The sequence below is a fragment of the Lissotriton vulgaris genome, chromosome 6 (genome assembly GCF_964263255.1).
Source record: "Lissotriton vulgaris chromosome 6, aLisVul1.2, whole genome shotgun sequence".
Taxonomy (NCBI): domain Eukaryota; kingdom Metazoa; phylum Chordata; class Amphibia; order Caudata; family Salamandridae; genus Lissotriton; species Lissotriton vulgaris.
In genome coordinates, this window is record NC_141694.1 from 1,631,420,084 (window position 1) to 1,631,440,551 (window position 20,468).

The 20,468-nt window shown below is 48.1% G+C and overlaps 1 protein-coding gene across 1 annotated transcript in view; it reads left to right on the forward strand.

Moving 5' to 3' along the window:
* The window catches only part of THADA (THADA armadillo repeat containing), a 1,588,234-nt gene that overhangs the window by 324,616 nt on the left and 1,243,150 nt on the right, over window positions 1-20,468 (forward strand). Inside the window, exon 22 of the mRNA XM_086927803.1 lies at window positions 17,194-17,342. Coding sequence (XP_086783929.1) covers window positions 17,194-17,342 — 149 coding nt within the window. The remainder of the gene's footprint in view (window positions 1-17,193; window positions 17,343-20,468) is intronic.

Consider the following 20,468-nt stretch of genomic DNA (forward strand, 5'->3'; position numbering starts at 1 on the left):
TGCTGTATGTGCCTGCTATGCCAGCAGTCGGACCATTTTTAAGTCTTCCACTAAGGTACATGGCACCCTTACTACACCAGGGGGCAGAACCAGGGCACACTTCCGTCACGTAGAACCAGAACACGACGTGGATGGAATGGTGGACGCCTACTGCACCCAAAAAAAGAAAACCATGAATACCAGCTATGTAGGCTCCCCTCACTGAATAGGTACAGCACGGTAAGCAAGAAGCAGAGTGAGCCTCTCTCATAAAGCAAGGATAGGTGGCAAAAGCTATGCTGAACACCCTACATAACAATAGGTAGGGTTTAGGTAGATGAAATGTAAGCCTACGTCACCAAAGATATAACGTGCTGCTGCGAGGGGATAGGTGCACGCAGCTGCTCTGTGACACCCTATCCCAGTATTATAAATGTAAAGTGTTGGAAATGGCCCTTTTTGCAGGGTTATCCCCAAACTTTTTGCTTCTTCCTCCCTTGTTTTCCTGACCTGTGGTTGTTGGCAATAGGACTCTGGGCACTTTACCACTGCTGATCAGTGCTAAAGTGCATATGCTCTCTGTGTAAATTGTTATTGTGATTCGATATACATGATTGGCATATTTGTATCACCAAGAAGTCCCTAGTAAAGTGCACTGGGTGTGCCAGGGCTGGTGATGACAAATGCTACTAGTGGGCCTGCAGCACTGATTGTGCCACCCACATGAGTAGCCCTAAAATGGTGTCTCAGGCCTGCTACCGCAGTGCCTGTGTGCAGTCTGTGAACTACCATGTCAACCTGGCCAGTGTCCCCACTGACCAGGCCTAACCCTTCCCTTTCTGTACACATTGGTCACCCCTATGGAAGGCCCAAGGTACCCCCCTAGGCAGTGTATGTGAAAGGTAGAGCATGTACTAGTGCAGTAACATGCTCTGGCAGTGAATTACAGCCATTTTCGTGTTTCACTATTGTAAGGCTATCTTGCCCATAGGCAATCATGGGAAATGCTGGCTCCAGTGGCTCCAGCATATCTTCCTATAGGAGCAAGATATTACATAAAAGTTTGGTATCCCCGAACTCAGAATTTAATAACACATCTTTTAGGAAAGGTGGTTTTTAAATCTTGTGTTTGAGAACAGCACTCTTAGAAATTAGCTGTTCTCTTGTCTGACCTTTCTGTGTGCCTTAGCCTGTTTGTGAATTGACTGTTTGGGTTGAGAGTGACAGGGGCTGGGGAGCCCCCAGGAGGCTGGCTGAGTCTGCCTTAGGCTAAATTACTGCATCTGTTTTTTGAGTGGTGGGAGGGGATAGCACCTGGGCCTGAATGGGGCTGTGCCTGCCTTCCACAATGCTGGCTCCACCTCCTGCTGGGTGGCTGACAATCATGCCCCTCTCTCTGAAAGGAAAGGAGAAGCCAGGAAAACAAAGTGCTCAAGGAACACCCAGAACTGGTTCAGACCGGGCTCATAGCCCTCCTGCACAAAGGGAACAAAGTCTTTTAGGGATATAAGTATAGGACCCCAGACTACAGAAAATTAGATCATCCTGGAATCAAGAAGGAACCACTGCCAAGGAGAAAGCTGGAAGACTGAAGAAGGAAGACTGTCCTGCTGTTGCTTTGCTGGACTGACCTGCAGTTGCTTTGCTGCCAAGGAGAGGGGAAGGACTTTGCTTTGTGCTGAGTCCCCTTGCTTGAAGGAATCTCCAAGGGCCTGAAGAAGAGCTGGCTCCCTGTTAAGAAGTCCCAGGAATAAAAATACTTCACCCCCAGTTTCCCTGAACTCTGTTGAGAGAGTTCTGTCCTTCCAAGAGTGATTGGGCCAGTTGTGGTTCCTTTGGAAGTTGTACCTGTGTTGGGAAGTTGGAAACCAAGATTTAAAGAACTTTCTGCAAGTTTTATCGCATCACTCGCTTACGACGCACATCCCTGTCAGTGCGAAGAAATTCCCGCCGCTACGAAGGCCGAGATAATAGTAGCCCCTGTTGCCGCTGCCAGAGCCGTCGCATCCTTCATTTGCGGAACGCACCAGTCCGGTGCGGGAAGATTACCATTGCTGCGAGTATCGTCACAGAGCCTGTCGTCGCTGGGTGAGATTGTCGCACCGCTCGCTTGCGGACCGCATTATGTCGCTGCGAAAGTCGTTGCAGAGCCATCGCATCAAGGAGCTGCGAGAGGAGAAGATCGCTGCTGAGCCGCGCATCGTCGTCGCACCTGAGATCGTCGCCGCCCCGAAGATCGTTGCATCATACCTTTTGTGAGCTGCTTCCACCGAAACCTGTGCACCGGAGTCCATGCAAGGTATCACATCCCTCCCCATACAGACTGAGTCACCACAACACGCCCGCTGCCTCCAGCGGGGTTGTCGCATCGCCTCCCCCAGGTCTCAGGAGTGACGCATTGCTTGCTTTTCAACGCTACAGCTTTCACTTAGAACTTTTGTCGCATCTAAAGGTACTGTTGGCTAAACGTGACGCAACTGTGAACTATTTAAACGCAACTGTGGATTATTACAACGCAACATTAAGAATCCTTTGAAACCATATTCTTGAACTGTGTATGTTGGATTTTTGTCGTTTTGGTCTTGTGTAGTTTAGATTAAATACCTTTATTTTTCTAAACTATTGTAGAGTCAGTTTGTGGTGTTTTCACTGTGTTACTGTGAGTGTTGGTACAAATACGTTGCACATTGCCTTCAATAAGCCTGACTGCTCCTGCCAAGCTACCAAGGGGGTGAGCAGGGGTTATCTGAAGAGTGTTTCCTCCTTACCCTGACTAGAAGCAAGGGTCCCTATTTGGACAGTGGTACCTACCTATGCCAACTAGAGACCCCCTGATCCAACATAAAGATATTGCTACAAGTGTCCAAATGTGTAGCATTTTTGCTCAAAAGCTAGGCCTATCCGAAGGTGGTGTGATATGGGCCACTTAACAACAATGTGCAGCATTATAACACAGGCCCCTGCCGCTGCTGCGGCGCCTGGTGGATCTTAGCCTTTCAGGTGAGCCCTAGTGAGGCCAAAGTCAGGGGGCTCTTTTTATTTATTTAGTGTTTTATAGAGCGTGAACTTGACCCGTTAGGGTATCAGAACTCTTTACAGGGATAACACGTTGAATACAAGTATGAAATAGTCAAAGAAAAATAAAACATAAGTAGGGATAGAAGGAAGTGAAACATTTGGGGAATAACAGGCTGTATACCAATGTTCAGATCATAATTCAGAGAAATCCAGCAATTGCATTTGTGGGAGTACAAGTTCAGAACAAGATGGATAACAGTCTTCACATTGTGCAGCGGGCCATCATTTTGCATTACACCCCTGCCCATATCTATACTTGTGCAATTCTGTCAACACATTCTAGGCGCTCATCCTTAAATATGGTCATTTCCCTGATATCCTGTGCACAGTCAGTGTTAAAGTTGAACCAGATGCAGCTCGGTTGCGAGCATATTAGAACTTGGCAGAGGACTTTGAGGGATTTCAAATACAGATTTCTCAGCAATCAAGATGGTTGAGTAAATGCATTTTAAACATCCTATATTTTTATTTTCTTGGAAAGCGTGGGAGTTCTGTCAGGGTTAGGAGACGGCTATACAACTGTTACAGTGCAATAAAAGTCTGCAACCGATATACAACAATAGCATTGGAATGAGGTCAGTAGGAGCCATAGGGTGCTTGTTGGAGGGCTGAGGGTCACTAGCAGTCTCTGCCACCTTGTAGTAGGGGGCACAAACTCACTGATGCGCCTTGACGCCTCTGGGCTAAGTTGCGCAATACAAATCCCAAATTCATTCATTCACTGAGACCTTCTGTCGGCCTCAGGTTTCACCTGTCTCCCCCCCCCCCCCCGCCCCAGTCTTCAGGCTTTAGCCCCCAATGAACACATGTAAACATGAGATGCACCATAGAAACTGTAAAGGATCCTGCGTGGACACACATTTGACTCTCCTGAGGGTCGTTGTTGGACTCCACCCACCCCCATAGGGCGCTCAGGTCTGTGACGGCTACAGGCACCCGTGAAGGGGACCCTCGCGCCATGTCTGCTTGCCTCGCGCCATGTCTGCTTGGACAGGCTCGTCTAAGCAGCTCGAGTTCTGCATCCTTTTACAATGCGCTCTGCAGCCTGGGCCCCAGTGGGTGCCCGCCTCATGCTGGGGTCTGCAGGATGTTTGTTACCCCCCAGCCTCAGCTCTGCCAGTGGCGTAGCAAGGTCAGGTGGTACCCGGTGCGGAAAAATTCTTGTCACCCCCGGTTTGACAAAATGGCAAAAATATGTGTTTAAAACACATATTTTTGTCATTTTGTCACCCCCCTCAGTGATGACACCCGGGGCGACCCGCGCCCACCGCACAGCCCTTCCTACGCCCCTGAGTTCTGTGTCTCTCTTTAACGGTGAGAGCCGTGTGTGCTGGGACACTCGGAACATTCAATCAACAGCGCTGCAGGTTTGCAACTTTCTTCTCAGGGCAGGGCCGGCCCTAGGCATGTGCAAACTGTGCACCTGCACAGGGCCGCCAAACCCCAGGGGCCGCCACGTCTCCAGTCGATGAAGGGGGCCCCTCAGCTGAGCTCCCCGGTAGAGAGCTGTGTCTCTCTCTCTAAAGCAGCTGCTGCTGCCTGCAGCCTGCTCCTGCTCCTCGCGCTGCTGACCTTTGACTGAAGAGAAACAAAGTATCAACTTCCAATGTTTCTCTTCAGTCAAAGCCACGAGCCAGGCCCGGAAAGAGGAGGGGGTGGGGGCCCTGAGATAGTGCATTCTCCTCAGGGCACTACTCCTTTGAGAAGGGAGGAGGCCAGGGCTGTGAGGGGTGAGGGGTGGGGGGGGGGGGAGGGGGGTGGTTCAGGGTTTGGGGGCCTGCATGGGCTGGGGACCTCTTAATGTGATTGTGGCACCCTTAAAAAACTGCTTCCCTGCCACCCCCTACAAGTTATATAAAGACACAATTACAATGCTGAAGCTGGCTCTGTGTTTCCACATCAGCATTTTAAAAGCATGCTCACCTTTTCTGGGTGATTTCAGCCAGCTCGACTACGCATGTCTAACATTGCGAAAGTGAAAGCGATTTGCACACCCCTCTTGAGTGGGCCTCGGTAAATGTGGAGAGCTGGCATGCTGGCATGTGGCGAAGATGCAGTGTTCTGCTATGTGATTGTGCACAGGTTGGCCCATGGTGAATTATAATTATTAGAAAGAACGCTCCAGATGCAGAAGCACTTCCTCAGCCACCAAGTTTGGGACAAGGAACGAGACAGTGAGTAAGTGTATTTTTATTGTTGAAAGGTGAAACAGAGGTCTCGGTGGAATGGGATAACGGGCCTGCAAGGAAAGGAAGATTATCTGATCTCTGTTCAGACAGCCTGTAGGTCCTTTCTCCAACATACGTGCCTGTGTAATATAGTTTGTAATCACTCTGACATTTTTAGGAACTTTTATACATAATAGAAACTGTGTTTTCCGACAAGTCATGGTTCTTTTAAACAAAATACAATTTTAATTGCTTGCTTTATCGTAGTCCGTTTCACGCTCACCCTGACATCTGTTTAAGTCCTCCGAGTCATTTGTTATTCTCTCGGTGTACCAAGTCAACCTTCCCTCTGAGTTCGGTAAGCTGAGTTACAGTGACAATCGTTATGTACAGCACATAGAGGTGTCAAAATGGCATTTGTACAAACATTAATTTTATTGTGAGAGAAAAGCAGCCTCATTAAAACATGAATGCATGTGAGGGTGATGTGCTCTCTGCCCACCCTTGTTTGGGCGATATATTGTTGGTAGTTCTTAGTATTTAGTGTGTATCCTTGGCTTGGGATGGTGGCACTTTCCTAGTATGGCCAGAGTACATATGGATGCTGGATGGAAACTGCAAACTGATAGCAGAGCACCTGCCATGCATTTACTAAAAATAAAAAGCTTGTCTATTAGGTCAAAATTATTTTGTTTGAAGAAAGTGATCAGCTTACGTTTTGGAGTCCAGGCGGAGGGGGAGAAGGGTGCAAGGCAGAGGGGAGAAGGGTGCAAGGCAGAGGGGAGAAGGGCGGAAGGCAGAGAGGAGAAGGGCGCAAGGCAGCGAGGAGAAGGGCGCAAGGCAGCGAGGAGAAGGGCGCAAGGCAGAGAGGAGAAGGGTGCACGGCAGAGAGGAGAAGGGTGCAAGGCAGAGGGCAGAAATGTGGAAGGCAGAGAGGAGAAGGGTGCAAGGTAGAGAAGGGTGCAAGGTAGAGAAGGGTGCAAAGTAGAGAAGGGAGGAGCAAGGCGGAGGGGAGAAGGGTGCAAGGCAGAGGGGAGAAGGGTGCAAGGCAGAGGGGAGAAGGGTGCAAGGCAGAGAGTAGAAAGGGTGCACAGTAGAGAAGGGTGCAAGGCAGAGGGGAGAAGTTTGCAAGGCAGAGGGTAGAAGGTTGCAAGGCAGAGAGGAGAAGGGTGCAAGGCAGAGAAGAGAAGGGTGCAAGGCAGAGAAGAGAAGGGTGCAAGGCAGAGGGGAGTAGGATGCAAGACAGAGAGGAGAAGGGTGCAAGGCGGAGGGGAGAAGGGTGCAAGGCAGAGGGGAGAAGGGTGCAAGGCAGAGAGGAGAAGGGTGCAAGGCAGAGGGGAGAAGGTGCAAGGCAGAGGGGAGAAGGGTGCAAGGCAGAGAGGAGAAGGGTGCAAGGCAGAGGGGAGACGGGTGCAAGGAAGAGGGGAGAATGGTGCAACGGGGAGGGGGAGAAGGGTGCAAGGCGGAGGGGAGAAGGGTGCAAGGCAGAGGGGAGAAGGGTGCAAGGCAGAGAGGAGAAGGGTGCAAGGCAGAGGGGAGAAGGGTGCAAGGCAGAGAGGAGAAGGGTGCAAGGCAGAGGGGAGAAGGGCGCAAGGCAGAGGGGAGAAGGGCGCAAGGCAGAGAGGAGAAGGGCGCAAGGCGGAGGGGAGAAGGGCGCAAGGCAGAGGGGAGAAGGGTGCAAGGCAGAGGGGAGAAGGGTGCAAGGCAGAGAGGAGAAGGGTGCAAGGTGGAGAGGAGAAGGGTGCAAGGAAGAGGGGAGAATGGTGCAACGGGGAGGGGGAGAAGGGTGCAAGGCGGAGGGGAGAAGGGTGCAAGGTGGAGAGGAGAAGGGTGCCACGGGGAGGGGAGAAGGGTGCAAGGAAGAGAGGAGAAGGGTGCAAGGCAGAGAGGAGAAGGGTGCAAGGCAGAGGGGAGAAGGGTGCAAGGCAGAGGGGAGAATGGTGCAAGGTAGAAAAGGGTGCAAGGCGGAGGTGGAGAAGGGTGCAAGGCGGAGGGGGAGAAGGGTGCAAGGCAGAGAGGAGAAGGGTGCAAGGCAGAGAGGAGAAGGGTGCAAGGCAGAGGGGAGAAGGGTGCAAGGCAGAGGGGAGAAGGGTGCAAGGTAGAAAAGGGTGCAGGGCGGAGGTGGAGAAGGGTGCAAGGGGGAGGGGGAGAAGGGTGAGGGCGAGAAGGGTGCTGCAAGGCAGAGGGGAGAAGGGTGCAAGGGGGATGGAGATGAAGTTAAAAATGTGCCCCCCCGGAAACATTTCTGCGGATGCCCATGGAACGCACACTACTTTGTGAGAGAGAGTGGGAGAGAGTGGAGAGAGGGAGAGTGGAGAGAGGGAGAGTGGAGAGCGAGAGTGGAGAGCGAGAGTAGAGAGCGAGAGTAGAGAGAGAGAGTGGAGAGAGAGTGAGGGTGGAGAGAGAGGGTGGAGAGAGAGAGTGGAGAGAGAGTGGAGAAAGAGTGGAGAAAGAGTGGAGTGAGGCAGTGGAGAGAGAGTATAGAGAGAGTGGAGAGAGAGAGTAGCGAGAGAGTAGAGAGAGAGAGAGTCAGTGGAAAGAGAGTAGAGAGAGTGGGGAGAAAGACAGTGGAGAGAGAGTGGAGAGAGACAGTGGAGAGAGAGTGGAGAGAGAGAGTGGAGAGAGAGAGTGGAGAGAGAGAGTGGAGAGAGAGAGTGGAGAGAGAGTAGAGAGAGAGAGTGGAGAGAGAGTAGAGAGAGAGAGTGGAGAGAGAGTGGAGCTAGACAGTGGAGAGAGAGAGAGTGGAGAGAGCATGGAGACAGTGGAGAGAGTGAGCAAGAGAGAGAGAGTGGAGGGAGACAGTGGAGAGAGAGTGGAGAGAGTGGAGAGAAAGACAGTGGAGAGAGAGAGAGTGGAGAGAGCATGGAGACAGTGGAGAGAGTGAGCAAGAGAGAGAGAGTGGAGGGAGACAGTGGAGAGAGAGTGGAGAGAGTGGAGAGAAAGACAGTGGAGAGAGAGTGGAGAGAGAGTAGAGAGAGAGAGAGTGGAGGGAGAGAGAGTGGAGGGAGAGAGAGTGGAGGGAGAGAGAGTGGAGAGAGAGAGAGTGGAGAGAGAGAGTGGAGAGAGAGTAGAGAGAGAGAGTGGAGAAAGAGTAGAGAGAGAGTCGAGAGAAAGTGGAGCTAGACAGTGGATAGAGAGTGGAGAGAGAGAGAGAGAAAGTGGTGAGAGAGACAGTGAAGAGAGAGAGTGAAGAGAGAGAGTGAGAGAGAGAGAGAGAGAGAGAGAGAGAGAGAGAGAGGAGGGAGTGGAGCTAGACAGTGGAGAGAGAGAGAGAAAGTGGAGAGAGAGACAGTGGAGAGAGACAGTGGAGAGAGAGAGTGGAGAGTGGAGAGAGAGAGTGGAGAAAGAGAGTGGAGAGAGAGAGAGAGAGTGGAGAGAGAGTGGAGAGAGAGAGAGGAGAGAGAGAGAGGAGAGAGAGAGTGGAGAGACAGTGGAGAGAGAGTGGAGAGAGAGTGGAGGGAGACAGTGGAGGAGACAGTGGAGAGACAGATAGAAGAGAGAGAGAGTGGAGAGAGAGAGTGGAGAGAGAGAGAAGAGAGAGAGGAGAGAGAGTGCATATTGAGTGGAGAGAGAGTGGAGGGAGAGTGGAGGGAGACAGTGGAGGAGACAGTGCATAGAGAGAGTGTGGAGAGAGTGGAGAGAGAGTAGAAAGAGGGTGGAGAGAGTAGATAGAGGGTGGAAAGAGAGTGAGACAGAGAGTGAGAGAGAGAGTGAGAGAGTGGAGTGAGAGAGTGGAGTGAGAGAGTGGAGTGAGAGAGTGGAGAGAAAGAGAGAGTGGAGAGAAAGTAGAGAGAGAGTGTGAAGGGAGAGAGGGTGGAGAGAGTGGAGAGAGAGAGTGGGGAGAGAGTGGGGGGAGAGTGGAGAGAGAGTAGAGAGAGTGGAGGGAGACAGTGGAGGGAGATAGTGGAGAGAGAGTGGAGAGAGAGTAGAGAGAGAGAAAGTGGAGAGAGAGACAATGGAGAGAGAGTGGAGAGACAGTGGAGATGGAGTGGACAGAGTTGAGAGAGAGAATGGAGAGAGAGAGAGAGAGTTGAGAGAGAGAGAGACTGACTGACTGACTGACTCAGAGACTGAATACTGACTGACTGAGAGACTGACTGGCTAGGAAACTGACAGAGAGAGAGAGCAAGATTGGCTGACTAAGAGAGTGACTGACAGACTAACAGAGAGAGAGAGACTGATTGAGAGTGAGACTGACTGGCAGAGAGAGAGACTGACTGAGGTAGAGAGATACTGACTGACTGAGGTAGAGAGATACTGACTGACAGAGAGAGAGACAGAGAGAGAGGCAGAGACTGACTGACTGAGAGAAATAGACTGATTGACTGCGAGAGAGACTGACTGACTGAGAGAGACTGACTGACTGAGAGAGACTGACTGACTGAGAGAGACTGACAGAGAGAGAGAGAGACTGATTGAGAGGGGGACTGACAGGGAGAGAGAGAGACTGACTGAGGTAGAGAGAGAATGACTGACTGAGAGAGACTGACTGACTGGGAGAGAGAGAGACTGACTGGGAGAGAGCGAGACTGGCTGACAGAGAGAGAGAGACTAAGAGAGAGAGAGAGAGACTGGGAGACTTACTGGCTGAGAGAGAGACTGTCAGAGAGAGATAGACTGACAGAGAGAGAGACTGACAGAGAGAGAGACTGACTGAGAGAGAGATTGACTGACAGAGACTGACAGAGAGAGAGACTGACTGACAGAGAGAACAGAAACTAAAGAGGGCCCATGGAGCTTTGTTTACTTTTCTGTTGTCTCCATTTCTTGCTCTTTCCATAACACCTCAAGCAGTAAATAAGAGGCCGTCGAAAGTCCAAGGTTAGACACACCTGTGATGTCACTGGGTGTGAAAGGGAGTGACATGTCGCTTTTGTCACCCATAACATTTTGGCGAATCGATGTCAGTGAGGGTCCGGACCCCCTCTTCCGGGGCCCCCACCTACGCTCCCTGCACAGGGCCACCATGAGCCTAGAGCCGGCCCTGCTCAGGATAATACTGTCTTGTTTCCTGAGCACTTTACTGTAACTGCAAGCACTCTGCAGAAAAGAGAGGCCCTCTACCAGATGGAGTAACCTGGGCCCCCCAGCTCCGTGGGGGTTGTGGGACCTCTGTAACGCCCCTGCCCTGCTTTAGCGTAATATTTATTATTTATTTGGTGAGTGATACGTTAAGGCTCTCAAGTGAAAACTCCCGCCCTTGAAAAAGCAGTGACAATATTTCCAACGTGTTTTCAAATCACATGTATCTGTAGCTCATTGGCAGGAGGATCAGACCCAGCTCCTGTGACGTCATTTTCCAGCTACCAATGGCTCTGCTCTCTCCTCTTCCCCCCCCCTCGTTTAGCAACACAACTCCGTTAATAAGGCAGACGCTCATTGGCAAGGATTATTCCCAGGCTGGAGCGACGCTTCTCCTCGATCATTACAAGGCCATTGGAAGTCCAGATTAAAGTTTGTAGCCTTCAAACTATTGAATGATTGGTACTGATCCCCGTGGAAACTAAAGAGGGCTGCGCTTTCACTCTATGACCTTCGCTGGGAATGTGATGTATTGTTGCTACTCATAGCAACATATATCATATCTTCTGTACCTGCACATACCTGGAGTGCTACAGGGAAGGATATGTGGGCATCCCTGCACATCAGGGTTTATGAAAAAGAACTCTATTTTTTAACGCAAGACAATCCCTATCACTTGGTATATCTCCTATCCGGAGTTATCAATTATACACATAAGAATACTTCAAAGAAATCAGGTAAGTAGCACAAATATACAATGGCCACTAAGGGCAGACTAAGCCATATACTAAATAAGTGAAATGTGAACTGCAAAGGAGAATGTGACTCAGACCAAAGGACGTGGAAGAGCTTGGAGAACCAGGAATGTGCAGAGTGGAAAAACATCCTTGTGTTCAATGGAAGTCAATGCCGAAGTTGTGTTTGCAGATTTAAAGAGAAAGGACCCTTCCCCGAGGCACGAAGAAACCCTTTGGAGGACAGAAGGTTGGGGATGCACCTCACCTGTGGATGCTCCAGAAACCAGGCTACCTGCACCAGGAAAGCCAGGTGCTTAGGGGTGAAGTGGCGTTGTATCCTCTCATAGACGACAATAGCAACTCAAGAAGAAAGGCCTGTGGAGAAGTCTGTGAAGATGTCCGGTGGAACCCATGGGGGGATTTTTGGAAAGTAGAACCTGCAAGCATTGGGGACAGAGTCTATACCACTCGGAGGTCACCAGGAGGGACGGAAGCACGATGCCCACCCTTTTCAAGAAGTTCAGTAGGGTTTAAAAGACCCTTGTTGCTGCAGCTGAGGGGATCCTGCGATGCTGTGGAAGACCAGGAGCTGTACATGAGCTGTTCCACGTTGGTGTCCAGGTGCAGGTGAGTGACACCTTCACTACAAGGGAAATTACTTTGGATGTCCCTGAAGCCCACAGGTCCCTGGAGATCCTGAGAGAAGCACAGACACAGACGAGATAGAATACGGGCATATCAGCGAGGCCAGGAGCAGCAGGAGTCTTCCTTGATGCAGTCTCGGTTCCAGACAAATCTATACCTCGATCTTAAAACCCCCCTGTGCCAGTTAGCCGTTTTTCATGATATATCCGATACCCTAGATCTGTCCACTCGCACACATACCGCTGGCAGTCAACATTGCTAGTGGTAGCTAAAATATGCATCCTGCCCTCCGTCCTGATATGCACAGGAGTGGTTGGCTGAGCTCCACAGAGTGGTTGGCTATGAGGAAATTGTGTACAAACTAATTGATAAACCCATTGTTTTTACCCAGGTCTTGGGAGCCTTCCTAAATTCGGTAGACAACCTTCCTAGCATCCCACACTCTCTGATCCCCCACCCAACCATTGACTCTGCCTCTGGAGACTGTCGGTGATTGCGGTACTTACCACAGTGAGCTTCTGCTGGACACTTGTCTATTCAGGGTATGGATAGCTTGGTTAGCTCTGGGCCGGATGCCCTAGGAATAGCTTAGTACTCAACTCCTTAAACTATCACAGGTGTCTCCTCCGCTTCCTTCTTCACCCTGCCCAGAACATTATCTCCAGAAAATGCAGCTGCCTTCCTGTGATGTACCCATTGGTTCTGCGCATTATATATCTCTGTATCGTACAATAACTGTGGCCTTCCTAGTAGACCTATTGCTGCTGTACTATTTTATGGAGACCTACCTGCTTATCCCTATATCTTTTTACACACCTATGTTCACAATCCAGGTTTATCAATAAATTAATGTTGCAAAAAAAAATGCATTGGTTGACTTAGGCTTGTACAGGGTGCATCACTAACTGAGGCGATATGTCTTGTGGTCTCCAGTGGCCAAAAGTATAAGAAGTTCACCCTGGGCCATGACATATATGTGCTTTTAGGGTTATCCGCGCTTGAATTAATTGGGCTCTGATCTGTAGTTTACAATTTTCTGAGTAGTGAATGGGCTGGGCCAATTTAACCTGCAAGATGATTGTACCATTCAGCAATCAATCAGACAACTCTGTTCCTATTGAACTAGAATGCCAACCACATATTGATTCAAGACGTATGCATATGAATGCTGTGCCTTCCATGCAGAGTACTGAATTATTATATTCTCCTATAACACAGCATGCAACCCTGTGACTTTTGCCTACCCTCAAAAATCTACTTTCACAATGTGCCTTCTCTCAGAACTTCCTAGATATATGCCTTACATCCACACCCTTGTCTTTAATGTTTGCGACCACCAGAGCGTGCTGCCTTCATCTGTCTTCCACGTTATATATGTAAATCATCATTGTGCAAGTTTACACTACTATGTTTGTGTTGATGTGGATTTGATTATTTTGCAGGTTGGGGTCCCCAATTCTTATTATGTTCAATTGTGCTGTTTATTCAAATGTTTCTGGTCTGTGATTTGAGATCTTTCCTGTGTTTTTGTTTCTGGTGCTTCTGGTGTTTCGTTTCTCATTTCCCTTTCTCATCAGCTAGATTTCATGCAAACAATTCTCTTCAGACCCCCTCATAACCAGCATTTGTATTTTGTAGTGTTAATATTCGAATGGTGACAGAATTGTGTGTGCCCTCCTCAAGGTAATGCACCCGCCCACAAAGATCTATCAGCCGCCATTTTCAAAGCTCCTTGGGAAGGGCAGCTGCCCATGTAAACCCTATGTCTGTCTCTTCTGACTATGGGTTTAAATGCCCTGTGAGATCATCCTTAGCCTAGCCAGAGGCTACCATTCAAGAGCAACAAGAGCTTGCTCAGCGCCTTGCCGGCAGTGGGAGACTTCGCGTTTAAGCAAACATGTCACCAAGTGGCCTCAAACCACAAAAGCTAGTATTGGAAAGGGGAGGAAGGCGACTGGAATGTGGCAATGCGGGAATGTTGATTGATGATTTATTGTTGAAGTACAGGAGTAAAGGTTGGTGACTTCAACAAATTAAGTTTCGGAAAGGTGGTGGCTTTCCATTGTACAGTTAGTACGTATGTGTCAGGTTTATATATGTTGTGTTCGGGATACTGGTAGTTATATATCAACCGTACGAAAAGAGGGTATGCTTTTCCTATCAAAAGAGAAGGTCAAAGGCTGCACGGGGGCAGGTGGGGGGGGGGGGGATCTGCTCCCTTAGGAGCCCTCACACACCCCAAGGGGTGTCATGCTTCCTCATCGGGCAGCTCCTCGATGGGCCGGGGCTGCCATGCCCAACGGGCCCCGCAGGGGGGTTCTTTGCGGGAGTTCTTATGTTTCGCCGATGTGAAGGGTGAGGTGTGATAGTGCGTGAAAAAATTTGAGTAGATGTAGTAAAAAAAATGTGAAGTAAAAATAACTAAAAGAACCCAAAATACTATTTAATGACTGAATTCCTTTGTTTCGGTTAAAAACGTATGGTCTTGCTAGAGATGGATATAATGGTCCAATCCAGCACAAGGTGATGTTTTTCAAAAAAGGTCAACATGGTTCAATTACTTCATGCTTGGAGTGTGTGAGGGCCCTTGCTCCTAAGGAGCAACTCCCCCACCTGCCCCCGGGCAGCCTTTGACCTTCTCTTTTGATAGGAACTGCATACCCTCTTTTCGTACAGTATCTGGGGGGCTTGTATGGTGGACCTTTATATGCCCCTGGTCCCTCCTCTTTCGTTTTAAGCTACATACCATCAGCAGATTTTTGAAAGGACATTTCCAGCTATAATTCAAAGAAATTCTGCAGATCCAGATGTAGAACGAAGAGCTTAGGCAAGAAGGCTGACCCTTGGCATTAAGGAAAGTAAGAGACAGAGGCTTTCCTTTGTATGGAGTGTGACTTGTCATTTAAAAAGGATGAGAACCAGATGTTTGTTAATAAGTAAGGCCTCCAGTTTGACCACATTAAAAGCTTCATAAGTGTTAAGAATTCCAAATAGCAGTTGCCCCCACTGTCCATAATATACAAAGCATCATCCACCATCTGAAGAGTTGGCAGTTTCCTGCTCCATTTATGCCTGAATCCCCACTATTGAGAGCAGATGTAATTGTTGGTCCCTGTGTGATCTTGTAACTATATGGCTTCCCCCTTTTTAACACTTGCTGATTAAAGGTAAGTTACTGTTGGAGCTCATGTTTCCAGGGTATTTTGGAATAACCTGGACATTTTTTGTAGTAGAAATATGGTATGGCCAATTTCCACACAAAATGGAAAAATCCCTTGGAAAAGGGGACTGCTAGCAATTTAGATTATGACAGAATAAGTAGTGAGCAGAGGGCTTTTTAGAAGTTGGGTGTAAATGGATTTTTCCATGAATGCGATTGATTTTAGAGAGAGTAGTTTTTGTGATGTGTGGAATTCCTTGGAATAAATTGATGGTTGAAAGTAGCTAGGGATTTGGCTTTTGGGAGATGACTGTGTTGGCCAGTATATTCGGGCATTCATGACTAATATATGTATGTTGCTATGCACATTTTGAGAATGTAGCTTTCACTATGTATTTTAGTTACAAACTCCATTCTTTTTTTCTTTTTTTACTTTATTTTTTAGGTTTTTTGTTTCAACATTTACAAAAGAAAGATCCCCCCCCCAATTGGCATCGTGACAACACATGTATACAAATCGACCTTCTCATTATGGCACTTGTGGATATAGGCTTCACCTGGATATACTCGTACACATGAGAAATAATAGAATAGCAGACAAATAAACTAGGAAACCCCCATACAAACTCCATCCTACCATCCTGCCCACCTATTCTACTCAAGCTGCGCTCAAGATCAAGTCTTTCTAAAATCTTTAAACAACAATGGTTCTCTTGGGAGAAGCATTTTCCACCCAAGCTTTTATGACAAACAGACGACAGGTACATGTCAGTGTATTCAAACACGTTATTTAATTATTGCATGCATATCTTCAACATGCAATACACGAAATTGTAGGTGCTCCGAAGAAACGGCGAAGTGAAAGTGATAAGTGAGAAAAGTGTGCTAGTGTTTCTTGAAAAGAATAGTCCAGAGACATTGTTGACAGAGTACTATACTGTATTTAGTAGCACAGATGCAAAATTCAAGTTCAGCTGTATAGATTCTCATATGAACTCCCAAGCTTCCAGCCCGAAAGAAAGTGGAGCGAGATTGTCCCAAGTTATCCGAACATTCGCTGATCCTGAGTAGTGGACTCGCCCATTTGGTGTTTAGCCTAGAGGGTTTCCTTTGTATGATTGTCGGTGGGAGGAAGGTTGTATTTCAGTTGTTGAATGGTCAAAACGTCGGAAAACAAATGTATAGACTAAAACAAATCTATTGAATGCTACACATCTGAACTCGAGCTTGGAGTCTGTTGTAGTAACCCATTACACTACTTTATCAACAATGCCTTTCGGAATGTTCTCCTTTTTAATCGCACTTTAGTGACTTATCGCTTTAACTGCGTCATTTCTTTGGAGCAGCTACTATATTGTTTATTGTGTCGCAGAGATATTTATGCAGTAATTAAAGGATGTGTTTGAATACAATGAAGTCTCCCAGTGGTCATTTTGCCTCAGAAGCTTAGGCAGAATATGCTTCTCCCAAGGGGACCCTTGTTTAATGTACAAATGCCCAGGTTCCAGGAGATACCAGCTTTGCCCATTGATTTTATTAGTTGATTTTTGAAATCTTCCAGGCATATTAAGCTTGTTGCACTTTTATAAAGGGAGGAAACCAGCAGCAGCTCCTTGACTAAGGGTTAGGAGTGTTGACCCACTGCTTCAACTGCAAGCTCAATATAAAAAATAAAATATTAATATCACCCCGTTATCATTTTATTTTTTATTTTGAGGTTGAAGCTGCGGGGCGGCGCTGGGCTACCCGCGTCACGGGGAGGAGGAATGGTGGTTCCACCTTAAGTGCACATGTAGGTTTGGCCTGCCCTCTCCAACCGGCCAAACCTACATGCGCGCACTTTGCATGTTCTCCACCCAGGCTGCGTTACAGCCTGGGCGGAGAACATGCCCAGGCTCCCATTCCGTGTCTGAGCGCCGAACCACAGCTCTCAGCCCAATCACAAAGCTGCTTTGCAGAGTTGTGATTGGCTGGAAGCCTTTGTGCTTGCTTCTTGGTTCCTGCATGGAGGAAAGGTGGCGGCTGGCAGGGAAGTTTCTTTTGTATTTGATTTTTTTTTACCCCCTCTCCACACACACACACATTCCCTACCAGCCGCCATTGGAGGATACTTAACCATAGAGTCTCAAACAGTAGAATACTGACACAGCTAGTAATCGTTCAAACTAACTTGCACAGTCCTAGCTTGCCTTACTAGCTGCTTTCCCACACTGAAGTATGAACAAAAGGCACACAGGAAATTGGCCAGCAGCTGTTTTCAAAGAGATGCATCCATTTTGCTTCTGATTATTGTTGTGCCTAGCAACCATTTTGTTGGATTTTGAAAACGAAGAATTCTGAGGCTCGTGTGTGCAGCCCAGCGCATCTCACTACCATAGCTTCACTCTGCCCAATCACCTTGCAGGTAAAGAAGAGGCGAGCTGCGTGACCGCTCAGATGGTGCTGGTGTGCTGCTGGAGAAGTATGAAGGAGGTGTCCTTGCTCCTTGGGGTGCTGTGTCAGCGCCTACCTCTGCAGTCGGGAACTGGTGCAGGATTAATTACAGTAGAACAGGTACAAGGGCTGAACTGCTTTTTCTAAAGGTGCCTTTATGTTTATTAACCTGTTTTCCTTCACCGCTGGCACAAAGGCAGACTTGTGCGTCCACCGAGCCTCACTATGACAGTGGGAATTTAAGGTACAGCGCTCTGTTTTTATTGGGGCACAAAGTCCCCTCGTTTTTGGAAACCATGTATATTTTGATTGGTTGCAGAGGTCGTGTTCTATCCTAAAAGAATGATAAAAAAAGTTCTCCCTAACGCACATTTTCTGCTCCCTCTTTTATTAAGAGGCTGTTCAAGTTAAAACTCCATCTGGGAACGCTCAAAAGGCCCGAGTGCAGTGTTTACAAGAAATTAGCTTACCACAAGCATTTCATTTGGAAATATCTCAGATTTATTATGTTTCTGGTCTCATTTGATGACCTTCCCTTGCCATATGGTTTCCACAAACATGGTTTCCCGGGTGGGGGAGGAGTGGAAGCGAAATATTTGCGTACTTTTTCTTCCTACTACTGTTTCCTCGCCTCTCCTCCACACACACCTTTTTAAAGATGCTCCGAAATTCCAGCACATAGTTAGCGCGCCGGTGATTGGCTATGAACGTTCAGAATCCCGTGCATCTGCCATAAGATTAATGCTAATATTTGTATTCACACCTGGTCTCAAATCATGTCTCCATCTGGCCAGCACCTGCGCCCGCGCCCCTCTGGGCTTCCCAAGCCTAATGGAGGTGCAGGGAGGGAATGGCCGGTTGTCTCCTCCTGCAAAGGGTGTGTCCCCCTGGGCACAACTCGCTGCCTCTTGATGAGGTTTTCTCAAGATATAAATCCGATAATAACACAAGTTTAGTCCATATATGTTTATTCGTTGTAGTTATTCATGTAGGATAACATCATTTCATATGAAGAGTAAACATCCACTCTGTATGACTGGACTGGAATGTCCAATGCATTTCGGGTTTTCCACCCTTCGTCAGGGACCAATCCTATGAACAAGCAATGAATTCATGAGGAACAAATAGTCTATGTTTGTATGCACATAGCTATGATCTATATACATGTATAATGCAAATTAATTAACATCAGTTGTTGATAATGCTCAACAATAGCGTCCTGTTGACCGTTAAAAAATAACCATAAGCTACTTCGTAACATACTAAGAATCATATATTTACAGGCGTATGCCAATTTGTTTATGGAACAGTTCGAACACAAACACATCCTCACCAATCATCCATGGATTGAGTATTGTAAATTGTTTCTACGGTACATCGACAACATATTTATTCTATGGAACGGTCCGGAAAACATATTAACTGAAGCACTCACTAAACTTAATGACATCAATGAAAGAATTCAATTTACCCATGAAATTCAAAAAGATAAAATTAAATTTCTTGATGTACAAATAACAAGGTTCGAGAACACTTTCATTACCGACATTTACAGAAAACCAACCGACCGTAATAACACCTTGCATTTTCCCACTTTCCAGCAGAATGCTGCAGACCAGGGGACTAGGGGGACACACTGTGGCAGCAGGGTTCACAACACACTCCAGGGGTGTACTCACATGGGTCAATCCAGCCTCCCAACTAAAACTGGTGCCTCTGGTATCAGACACGGAGGGTAGGTTTGTTATAGCTAAATGTATAGGCCGAGGGCTTGATTTGATTGTAGTTAATGTCTACGGGCCAAACTATGACTGTCCTGAATTTTTCACTGCGCTGTCTGCCCAGTGCAGGACACACGTTTCCTCTAGAATGTTGTGGGGAGGCGATTTCAATTTTGTCTTCGACCCTGACCTGGATAGGTCGGCGGGACCTGCCCGGAGGCCAGTGGCCTCGGCTCTGCACATGAAGGCGGAACTGCTTAAATTAGATCTGGTGGACGTGTGGAGAAGTAGGCACCCCACGAAAGGTGGTTACACGCACTACTCTGCTTACCATAATATTCACACTAGAATAGATTACTGGTTAGTGTCCCAGGCCCTACTAGATAGTATTAAGAACTGCGAGGTACTGCCCCGTACCCTCTCTGACCACTCTCCTGTACTGCTGCACTTGGCGATCCCAAAGAAAATTATTCCCCCCTTTACCTGGAGATTCCCCCCCTACTCACTTCTGGACTACGTGTTTCGTGCAGAACTAGCGGAAGATATAGATGTATTTTTCGAGACGAACCTGGGGACTGTGGACAGTTTCCAAACTGTTTGGGAGGCTTTTAAGGTCTATGTCAGGGGTATGGCCATATCCAAACACTCTAGTATGCTCAAATCAATTCGACGTGACTTGAGACAACTTGAAACCCGACTGTCTGCCTTGGAGGGTCGACAGCAGGACGACTCTGATGCTGAGGGTGACTCCCAAATCAAACTCCTCCTGACTGAATACCACGACCTAGCTGACAGGGAAGTACACCACATGGGCAAATATGCTACGGCCCGAACGTACGGGGAGGGGGAGAGACCGGGCGCTTTACTGGCTAGAATGATTCGCAGCTCCAGAAAGCCACTTGTGGTTGATGAGCTGCACACACCGGAGGGTGAGGTTCTCACGGACGAGGAGGAGATCCTCCAATCCTTTCGGCAGTACTATGCTGAGTTATACAAGACCAGATCGCTGCGAGTTGAGGGAGAGATTGATGACTATCTCGGGCATATATTGCAACAAGGGGGTTACTGGACTGTTCCTAAACGTGGCTGAGGGAAAGATTAGTTGGCGTGACCCAAGGTGTGGATGTGACATCCAAGGGCATCCATTTTGTTGGATGGATTGGCCTCACACACCCCGAAGGATGTCATGCTTCATCATCGGCGGTTGCTCCTCGTCGGGGAGGCGGTGCAATCCCCGACGGGCTCACCTCAAAGAGGGGCTCTTTGGCGGAGATCTTTTTCCAACTGCCTTATGGTGAGGTGCGGGTGTGTGGGCGGGGTGGTATGTGATAGTGATAAAGGGATATTAAAATGTAGCTAAGGGTACCAGAATGAACTTTATTCAGGGGGTCCCTCGCTGCAGTTAAAAACAGGGGGCTAGCTCACTAGGAGTCAACGAGTAAATTCAGGTGAACCTAGATGGGGCTAGTAGTGCAAAACGGTCGACATGTTTCTCGCAGTGGGCAGTAGTAACCCGCGATTCTTC